We start from the raw sequence: 10,814 nt of genomic DNA, 5'->3' as shown, positions 1-10,814 counted from the left end.
ATTAATATTAATTTCACTCAGTATAATTGGGTACCCTCACAAGAGCCTTAGAGTAGCTTGCTTTGGAGTGTTGGTGGCAATGTAAATACCTTATAGTCTGTCCAGAAGAGGGCATAGCTAATAAATCTATGCCGGCCTTTCCCAGGTGTGTGTGTGTGTGTGTGTGTGTGTGTGTGTGTGTGTGTGTGTGTGTGTGTGTGTGTGTGTGCGCGCATGTGTGTGTGTGTGCACATGTGTTTGTGTGTCTGTGTTAGCTGCTTGGAGCAGGGACATGAAGTATTGGTTTCACAGAGAGGGTGCTGGAGAACATGGCTTTGACGTGCAGCTGAATATCCAACCCTATAGCTGTGCCAGTGGGGAGTGTTATTGCAGATTTGGAGAGAGAGAGGACCCAACCCCAGGCTGACGGTGTTCCCTGTGTGCTTTTAAGGGAAATTGTGCTTGATGCAGAAAGCTGCATCTGGAAATACTGGGTGTATCCATTTTTGTTCCAAGTGAACATCCCTCTTCAGTATTAGTGGTGAGGATTCAGGTTCCTTGATTACTAGAGCAGAGTGGGGAAGTCACAGTGGTATCATACATATTCTGTTAGGCCTGAATGGCCACTTGACCCCTGACAACTCAGCAAAGCATTCCTTCACAGATGCCAGAGAAAGACTGAATCTAGCTCCACCCATACCTTATATTACTTCTCAACTCTCTACCTGCCAAATACCTCATGCTCTACTTCACTACCTCCTCTCAGGGTAACATAAACCAGCTCCCTCCCAGCTACAAAATATCTATCATCCCATCCTGTATCCAGCCCTCAGCACCCTCCCTCAACTCACTTAACACATCATGGAATCTTGGACAAATAGCTCTGCTTAGCACACTTCATTTGTATTACATTTAAGTAACTTTTTTTTGTTAAATTAAGGTCAGACTCCATTTCTAGATGTTGGATTTATGTGGCAGCTGTTTTTTTTTTGGGGGGGGGCTTTAGTGTTAATTTTTAGTGCATTTAGTGGAAGTTTCTTTTTTTTCTTTTCTGAAGTGATGTTGAGATGCACTGAAATGCTAGGGGTTTGATTGGATGACAGACTGTGACCTTTCATATGATAAATGTTTTGATAATGCACATTAAACAGTGATAAATAAAAATATGTATACTATGTTCCCTGATGTTTACATTATACGTGTGAACATAGGCTCATAGGTAAGTACTAGGCTAGCTGCCCATGTGGGCCATTTTAAGCCTAGCCAGGTTCCCATTTTGTGCTCAAAATAACCTAATTTACTTATAGATTGGCCTTACCCATCCCATGGTTGATAATTATATATTATTCCTAAAGAAAATAACTGGGATCATACCATAGATAATTTGAGGAGACCTGTGCATAGGCTGACGCATTTAGGAGCTGCTTCTGTCCAGTAGTAGCATAGGAGGGCATTCCCTGTTAAGCTTCTATTTCTCATTCATAGATCTATGTTGCACTTGAAAATGGACAGGGATGAACTCTATTTTATGTAGATGGTTAGTCTGTTCCATAGAAGCAGAATCTTCTGTGAAATATACCTGTCTCACCAAACAATTCTGTTGATGTTGCGGAAGAGGTTTAGATCCCTAGACTGAGTATTTCTGATGCCATTTGATTTGCTGATGTGCAGTAAATCCATCAGTAATTCATCAGGGGATACCTTGTATGCCAGGCACAGGTCACCTCTTAGCAGTCTGTAGAATACAGATCATAGTGACAAGGATTTGAGTCGGTCCATGTAGGGCTTATTGTTCTGGTCTTATATACTTTTAGTAAGGTATCTCTGTGGGTGTTCCAGTAATTACATGTGTCTGGACAGATACATAGCAAAGGGGGCATTATATTCAATGACTGGTCTAATGAAGGTAGAGTAAAGGGAGACAATGACATCCCCAGGTCTAGACACAATACCTTTGTTTATAAGCTGTACAATATAAAATGACTTTCTTACAACAATAGGCACATATTGGTCAAAATGTAGGTCACTGTCCACATAAAGTTCCCAAATCCCAAACTGGGTCAACTCTTAGGGGTGTATTGTCAATGTAGTAGTTCCTATGGGTAGACAACTTCCCAAAGGATACAATAATGCGTTTTTTGGCATTTAGTTTTAGACTATGATTTTGACACCAGTTATTTATTTGAGATAAACCTCCCTGCAGGATGGCTACATCATTTGGGGATTCAATAACTGTTCCTAGCTTGTAATGATCTGAAAGCTTAGACAGAGCCCTTTGGCATGGCCTTTTACTTTAGAAAAGTAGATGCCAAACAGGAGATGTCCCAGCACAGAACCCTAGGGGACTGCACTGGTGACTGGACTCTTTGTGGAGGTAGCTTCCCATATTTTGATTATCTGTGTTATATCTGTGAGCCATTTTGTAATCCAGCTGGTGACATAAGGGTTTATTCCCAGTTTTTCACATGTGTTTGTGTTCATAGGTTAATTTATGCTAGATTGCATCGCTCCAATATGAGTTATACTTCCATCAGTTAACTCAAAACTGCAATAAGAAGAAAAAAGGCCTTTTTTGTATGTGAATAAGCCCCCCATACAAGTATGTCACTCCCACGCTATCCTATATATATATATATATATATATATACATACATACATATATACTAACTGCTCAGTTATGCATTAGTGAGGAAAATTAAAAAAATACTAACAGTGCACAGTTTATACACACAGCTGATGGGCATGTGATTTTTTTTAAGCAGCAGTCAAAGAAACCAAATGAAAAGCTACTTGATTTCTTAATGTTGCAACACTTATTAAGAGTGCAGGATAACTAATTATATCTGTATCTACAGCTGTATCTATCTAATAACTCTCCCTGCTATTACTAAAGAACAAGTCCTTAATGATCTCTCTGAGGCCAAGAACACTCCATCAATGGGCCCAAACAATATCCTAGGATGTGTTTTAAATAGCATGAAAAATGACCTATCAGGCCCTCAGGAATTCCTGTTTAACTGTAGCCTCCAAACACGCTTCATGCCTTATGAATGGAAAACTGCAACAGTCATCCATCTGCACAAATGTGGGCCATCTACAGACCCTGGAACTTCAGACTCACAAGTTTTACTAGTCTGATATCCAAAGCCATGGAAAGAACTATTATGGAAATTATCAGTAATGATATAGTAAACCTCCAAGACCACTGAACCCAACCCTGTTTGTTTTTATCAAGGGCAAGTCATGCTTATTCAGCCTGGTAGACTTCTTTAAGAATGTCACCAAAGCAATGGATGAGGGCAAAATGGTTCACACTGCCTACCTTGACATGGCCAAGGCATTTGGCACAATACCACACTTGGGCATTGTTGACAAACTCAAGAGGTTATGTTACCTGATGGATAGCCAACTGACTCACAGATAGGATCCAAGAAATTTGAATTGGGGAGTCCACTTCTGCAAAGAGACCAGTCACAAGTGGAGTACCTCAGGGATTGGTCCTTGGACAGCTCCTTTCTGGCATTTACTTCTCTCAAGTCAAGGCTAGTGTCAGTGGTCTCTGGCTGACTAAATTTGCAGATGATTGGAAATTAGGAGCTGTCATTGAATCCCCCACCAACACAAATGTTCTCTAGGAAGGGTTGACACAGACAAACAACTGGTGTATGGACTAAAACTAAATGCTAAGAAATGCATAATAGTATCTTTTGGAAAGTCATCCACCCCTGGTAACTATCAAGTTGACAACACCTTCCTTACATTTGAGCCAGTAGTCATGGACTTAGGGCACACCTAGACAGTAATCTAGCCTTTGACCATCACATGTCTACAGTAGTGAGGAAATCATTCTATGATGCACAACTTGTATACAAAGGTATGGCATCTAGATTCAAGGAAGCCATTGTTCCACTGTATTCAGCATTTATCAGACCTATTCCTGAGTATAATGCCCCCTTTGGTATGTACCTAGCCAGGCATATCCAACAAATGGAACATTCTCCACTAAAAGAAGAGAGGTGTAAGTAAAATGTCCTGTGCAGACCGCATCAAGGCCCTATCCCTATATTCTGTCTCCTACAGTCTGTTGAGGGAAGATCTATGCCTGGCATACAGGGCATTATCAGACTCGACTGTGAACCTCCTGCATATCCACAAAACAAACAGTACCAGAATTACCCATTCTAAAGACTTAAACCTTGCCTGTGATATAAATAGAACCTGCTGGAGAGACTAGTATGTATCCCAAAGACTACCCTATCTCTGGAACAGGCTCCCAATTCATGTGAAGCAGAGTTCCTCTCTAACCCAATTTGGTTGTAACTTGGACAATTGGATGGGGAACAGGAAATTCATCCCTGGCTTGGCACCTATGTCTCTAATGCACACAGGCACCCTGTAAATAGTTCATCTCCCAGGCACCTGCTTGTAAATGTTTCATCTTCCAAGCTCCTGCTTACACTTATCAAGGGTACCAGAACTTGTCAGAGATTTGGGATGCATGGCTAGGCCTAAAAAGGACCTTGTGGTAATTAGCCTAGTAAACACCTATGAACCTAAGGGTTGACAAAGAGGTTCACTGTGTCAGATTCAACCAGAGTTGCATGTTTCTGCACATTTGTATTCTTTCATTTTCTGTTTGATTTTTTCCTGAAAATTACCTTCCATTTTATTCTCATCCTTTTCTCCCTAAGATATTCCTGTCAGAATTTCCTTTTCATTTAGCATAAAAAATTACGTGTTCATTGTGAGAAGGAGATGTTAGAGGCAATGCATTAATTGAAGTGCATTGCACACGGTGGTAATCTGTGGGTGGGGTACTTTATCTTCTTGCCTTGTCCAAGTAATACTTTGTAATCCATTGTTCCATTTAGATACAGCCATCTTGTATAAAGGGTTACTTTCAGACCAGTTTAGAATAGTTTTTAAAGGGCAATATACCATTGCTATGCAGGACAGGGAAGAGACTCATTAGCACTTAAAGCTCAAATATGGATAAACTTAAGGTACAAAAACTATAGGAAGATGAGATGAAAGTGACAACAATACTAAGAAAAACATTTATCAGTTCCATGTATTTACATTATGTTTTGGCCTAGCTTTAAAATGATAGTAGCTAAATTCATTATATTCATTCAAGCAGTGAACATAATGCATGTTTAAGGTGACAGTAACAGAAACATTACCGTTCAAAAATGAAAGCTTACTCATAACTATGTACACCACTCACTTTTTACAGTTTTACAACTAAATAGTAGTAGCCAGACTAACATATTATGAAATGCAATTTTGCATGAGTTTGTAAGGTTCTTTTAACTTAACAACATGGTTTAAATCTAAAAAATGTTGCTGTAATGTTCACAAAGTACTACATGAATGTTATAGATCCTTTAAGTTTGAGTCATGTAATTGGAAACTGTCGGAGTTAGCTTGTATGGCAAATTTAATACAACCTTCTCCATGTTATTCATTATTATATTAAATTGAGTTTGGTATAGCCTTTTTATGAACTTTATATGAGGAATGCAAGAAATGAACATTTTAACTTTGATGCTACAGTTGATTTTGCACAGCACATGCAAATTTTAATTCAGGATGTTCATACCACCTCACAAAAAAGAGTGTTTGTTAATCTGTACTTGAAAATAACTGCTGCATTATTTCTAAGGCAAACGTTTATGGCAAATAAATTGTAAACTTGGTAGATTACAGGAATGAGTAGCCACTCTCTGGTCACAGGGTCAAAATTTTGTTGAGATAGTAAGTTTTCCATCTAAAGTTTTAACATGTTACAACCTGCTATTAGACTGGCTCAGATAATTTTGATGATAAAAGTATTAATTTTGGGTTCTACTTCAGTATCTTCTGACTATACAAAGCCTAGAAAAGAAACTGTTAATTGGCTCAAATTATGTTTTCCAAACCTCAACAGACTGAAAAATTAGGTCCAAGTTTTTGTAGAAAGGCTGTGCTTATGTACCATCCTTCTTGAATATCTGCTAAACATTTAACACCAAAAGGTTGTTGGATATAGTTGAGCTTTGTGTATAATTTGTACCAGAGATATACAGAGTCATTGGTTGCAGTCAACAGTTCTTCCTTGCAATTAGCACTTAGAAAATAAAAAGTGGGTCAAGGATAAATTTTTGCTACTACATATAGTTAAAAATGTATGCATGTATGTATTAAAAATGCCTACATGTTGTACAGGCTATGGTTACACTTTGGCTATTGAAAAGCTCTGCCTTTTATTATATGGGTCACTGTTTTTCTTTTACCACCCTCATCATGTTTTCGTTCTAATAGGCACATTATTTTGAAGTAGTCTAATGCTGACATATCAAAGAGCATACATGTAAATAGTTAGACGTCTATATTAATATGTATTGAATGCTTCTAGTAGAAGATTGAATTTAAAAATGTACACGGTGCTTCTAACATTTACCTTCATGATTCAACATTCTGGTTAATATCAAATTGCTGAAGTCTCTACCTAATGTATAAACAAACCTTGGTGACCTCTTGCAGATAACTTTTATTTTTATCGTCAGGTTTTCACATTAGAATGTTTTTTCTTGTGGTGTTTTTCCCTTTGTAGGTACATAGTTCTAATGTTTCTACATGCTTGTGTTACAAATCCACATTTCCACAGCACTGGAGGAAGAAACAGGTTTTTAGTCCAACTGTCTTTTCCTGTGCACCTGTGCTAGATTTTCGAATATTTTATTAAAATGAGGGGTGAAAATGAACAAAAATGCAACATGTATATGTACAGCTCTGTAGCAGTTATCTAGCCCCACACTCTGCCTCTAAAGGATTAAACCACTGTACGAGTGAAGGCAATGGTGGGACTGGTTCCCTAACTATCCCTCACTCAACTGATAACCATGCTTCTTAGATTGGGTTACCAGCCCAAAGCATGCACGAGTCATTCTTTTACTGTTACAAGGGTTATGCAGTTTGGCACAGTAATAACATATACTAATTCAGGAGCACTTTTGTTGCAATAAAAATACAGTTATGGGGAAATCAAATTACAAATACTCCAATTTTATACAAATAACAGATTATAATTTTTCCAGTGAATAATTTCTTACTAAGCAAAACTTTGATTAGTTTTTTTTTAAGTTTGTACAGAGGAGACAAGAACTTCATAAATATTTGTCTGGCTGTTCATATAAAAAAAATGGTGAACAAGTTTCATGGAAGTCAATGGCAGAAGTTAACTTATTACACATATTTACAGTAGCACTTTTACACTTGTAGATTTCTGAACACCCGGAGCAAGTAAGTAATGATACTGTTGGACATCCCCATTGCTAAGTTGGTTTACAGAAGAAACATAAGATGAAAGACAGGACAAAAACTTGTGGCATCAGAGCACAATGGAATCAAGTCTTGGAAGTTATCAGAGCACTATGGAATAAAGTCTTAGAAGTGAGGTGGCTGCAGAACTGGCCATTAACATAATTGTCCTTCTAGGAGATGAGCTGTCAGACAATCAGACTGTCTGATTGGGGGATACCATTAGTTTTAGGAGGCAGGCTGACTTAGGTGGTGATTGTCATGTAATGAACTTGACATGAAACTTTTCCTGGGCTCCATGATCCCTGACAAGTTCTTCTTCTCCAGGCACTGTTTGAAGTGCTCCCGGAAAGAAGTTGTAGTCATCGTATAGAGTATTGGATTCAAAGCACTGTTAATTGGCAAGATGAAAATTACGACCCAGGAAATGATTGTGCCTGCAAAAAGAACACAACAGCTTTAAAATGTTTTACATTTGAACTACCTGCATGGCATGCATACTCTGAGAACAGAAATCAGCTTACAAAATTCTACCATTACTAAATTGAAAGATGGTAATCATTTTATAGATTGTATGACATTGCAAGACTCTAATTGTTACTTCACTTCAACATTCACTTGTTTTCTGATGGCTAAGGCTTCCTTCCATGTTAACAACTGATATAAAATCACATTTATTCACTACATTTAATACATTAACATCCTTTTTTTCAGGGAAAATCAATGTGCTTAAAAAGTAATAATACTTCAGTTGCTAGCAAATAATATTAGTTATCTAATGAATAATCACTTGGTAGATGTGTAGATTGCATATTATTGTTCTGTTGGCTATATAAATAAGGATTGTTATATAAATTATGTGCAAAAAACACTTAATATATTTTAAAATATTAATGAAAGTTTCAAAATCAGAACTACCTGCATGTTGAGTAGGATGAGTCCTTACTCAGGAACTGACAAGTTACTGGGTTCACAGAGTTTGAAAACTGATTTCTGTTGTAACTTTCTGCAGGCACATTATACTCTGTTGCTCATTGTTTTCATTTATTAATTTATTTGCTGATTGTCCACTTAATCCAATGCAGGGTCCTGGGTTAGTTGGAGCCTGTCCTGTCAATGGGGCAAGTGACATAGAGACTCCTCCAGAACGGAGTGCCAAGCCATTGCCCTCCCACACAACACATACATGCATAAACTCTTACATGGCATATACAGATGCAATTTGCAGTATTGTAGTTATCCTACAATATATCTTTTGCATGCATGAAGGAACTGGAACACCCAAGAGAAAACCCAGATGGCCATGAGGAGAATGTACAGACTTTGCACCGAAAGTACCTTTGCCAAGAATCAGACTGGAGAACCAAGAACTGTGATGCAGGGGTGATATCCACTGTGCTGCTCACTCAGCGTTTTATTTTAGTTTATTCTTATAACAGTTATTATACTCGTAGATTTTCTTTTGTCTGTAATAATTAATACTGCTGAACACAATAACCATATATTATTCAACTGAATTAAATAATGAGTGGATAATCTGTCTGTAAATGTTTATTAATTGTACAGGTGAGGAATTATAAATGATGTAATATACTGTTTAAAGGTTCATGGGTTTTGGAGTCAAATGTGTAAAATTGTCCTTCATAAAGCTTGATTTCTTTAATCCTATGTTGGAATTCTGTGCTGCTCACCAATCAGTGTTGTTTTGAACACCATTATATATTTTGTACAAGGCATAATGTAAGTAATGACGCTCCTTTTTTCATTTATTTCTATTAATTTTAAGGAATATGTTACTAGCTCTGGCACTACATCGATTTGCTGTACATTGCAAGCGAACAGTTGTCTAACAGAATTTGATCACACATATGGGGAGACTCAGTGAGACGGCAGTTAGTACCACTGACACACAGTGCTTAGGCCTCTAGTTGATTTGGCAGATGGAGTTGCTTCTTTGTGAACTTTGCACATCACTCCTGTGTCAACATGGGGTTTTACTAATTACTCCAGTTTCCTCTTGTATCCCAAAAATTTGCCTTAGTTGAATTGATGATCTTTCAAATTTGTTCATAGGCATGCATGCTATGTGTGTGTGTGTGTGTGTGTGTGTGTGTGTGTGTGTGTGTGTGTGTATCCTGTTATAGGCTAACACCCTGCCTAAGATTAGTTTTATTGCCTTATACTCACTAAGTGCCATGTTAGACTTTAGCTCCCCTAAGTGCCATGATAGGCTTTAGCTTCCCTTTGACCATGAGCTGGATTAAGCAGGTTAGTAGAAAATGAATGAATGAATGATTGAATGTCATTATTTACTAAGCTTAGATCCCTTCTACGAATTCTGAAGGACATAGGTTCATAGGTAAGTACTAGGCTATCTGCCCGAGGGCATCTATAAGCCTAGCCAGAATGTGTTGGCTTTCGCCGTCCCCTTAGACTAGTTCCTTGTGCCTCTGTCCAGCAGAGCCATTAGTTCCCTGTACCTCTGTCCAGCGGGGCCACTGCAGTGATCCCCAGGGTAAATTTTCTGTTTCCCATCCACTCGTCAAGGTTTCTCTTGAAGAGTGTTAGTGAGGGGCTCTGCCTAATGTAGATTGGAATCCTGTTCCAAAGCATGGGGAGTCTCTGGGACAGGAATCTATCCCTCCAGCATGTCCTATTTATCATTGTGGTGAGGTTTAGATCCCTAGAGTGTGTGGCTCTTGGGGATTTGTTTTTTTTAGATGGAGCATATCCAATTCTAGGTTGGACATGGCCTTGTACGTCAGGCAGAGATCACCTCTGAGTAAGTGGTATGCAACCAAGTACAGTTGGAGTTTCTTCAGTCAGGCTGCATAGGGCATCTGTTTATGGCCAGTAATCCTCTTGGTGAGGTACTTCTGTGGTCTTTCCAGCTGTTGCAGGCATTTTGTAAGGTACATCCCAAATGGGACGTTGTCTCTATGATGGGTCTGATGAGTGATGAGTATAGGGGCACAATAACCTCTTTTGTTCTAGATGTGAACCCTTTTGTGATTAGGTGGGTCACATAGAAGGATTTTCTAATCACCTTGGCAATATGAATATCAAAGGAGCGATTACTATCTACCTGGGTCCCTAGATCCTTTATTACATTTTCTGTATTTAGGGGACTACCATGTATGTGGTAGTTCACAGGTACTTTGTTTTTTCCAAAGGGGATGACTATGCACTTTTTGGCATTTAGCTTGAGGCCGTGATTTTGACACCAGGTATCCGTCTCAATGATAGCTACACAAATAGAATGAGATAGAGAACAGAGCTAGTTTTTGTGGTTTGTCAAAGTAGTTTCCATTTTCCATCTTTTCTTTTTATTTTGGTAAGAGCCACTGAACTTTCTTGCATCTAGTGGATTATTTATATGCTAAAAATATGGCATTATGTTCTATAACTGACCTATACATGGAACAATGGCTACTTGTTATTTCTTTTGAGTACCATGTGTGTTACAGAGTAAACATTTCTGACTTCAGGTGCTACACACTTGTCAAAGCTTAATACATTATCCATAATCTTGG

General features: G+C 38.3%; 1 protein-coding gene across 1 annotated transcript in view; it reads right to left on the bottom strand.

The window, feature by feature from the left end:
* Positions 1-5,439: 5,439 nt before the first annotated feature.
* Positions 5,440-10,814, bottom strand: part of LOC122789682 (relaxin receptor 1-like) — a 976,275-nt gene continuing 970,900 nt past the window's right edge. The window contains exon 18 of the mRNA XM_044057098.1: positions 5,440-7,718. Within this exon, the coding sequence (XP_043913033.1) occupies positions 7,510-7,718 (209 nt within the window). The 3' untranslated portion in view covers positions 5,440-7,509. The remainder of the gene's footprint in view (positions 7,719-10,814) is intronic.

This window comes from Protopterus annectens, chromosome 15.part0, assembly GCF_019279795.1.
Source record: "Protopterus annectens isolate FY-2018-M chromosome 15.part0, PAN1.0, whole genome shotgun sequence".
NCBI lineage: Eukaryota > Metazoa > Chordata > Ceratodontiformes > Protopteridae > Protopterus > Protopterus annectens.
This window is presented reverse-complemented; position numbering and strand designations above follow the sequence as displayed.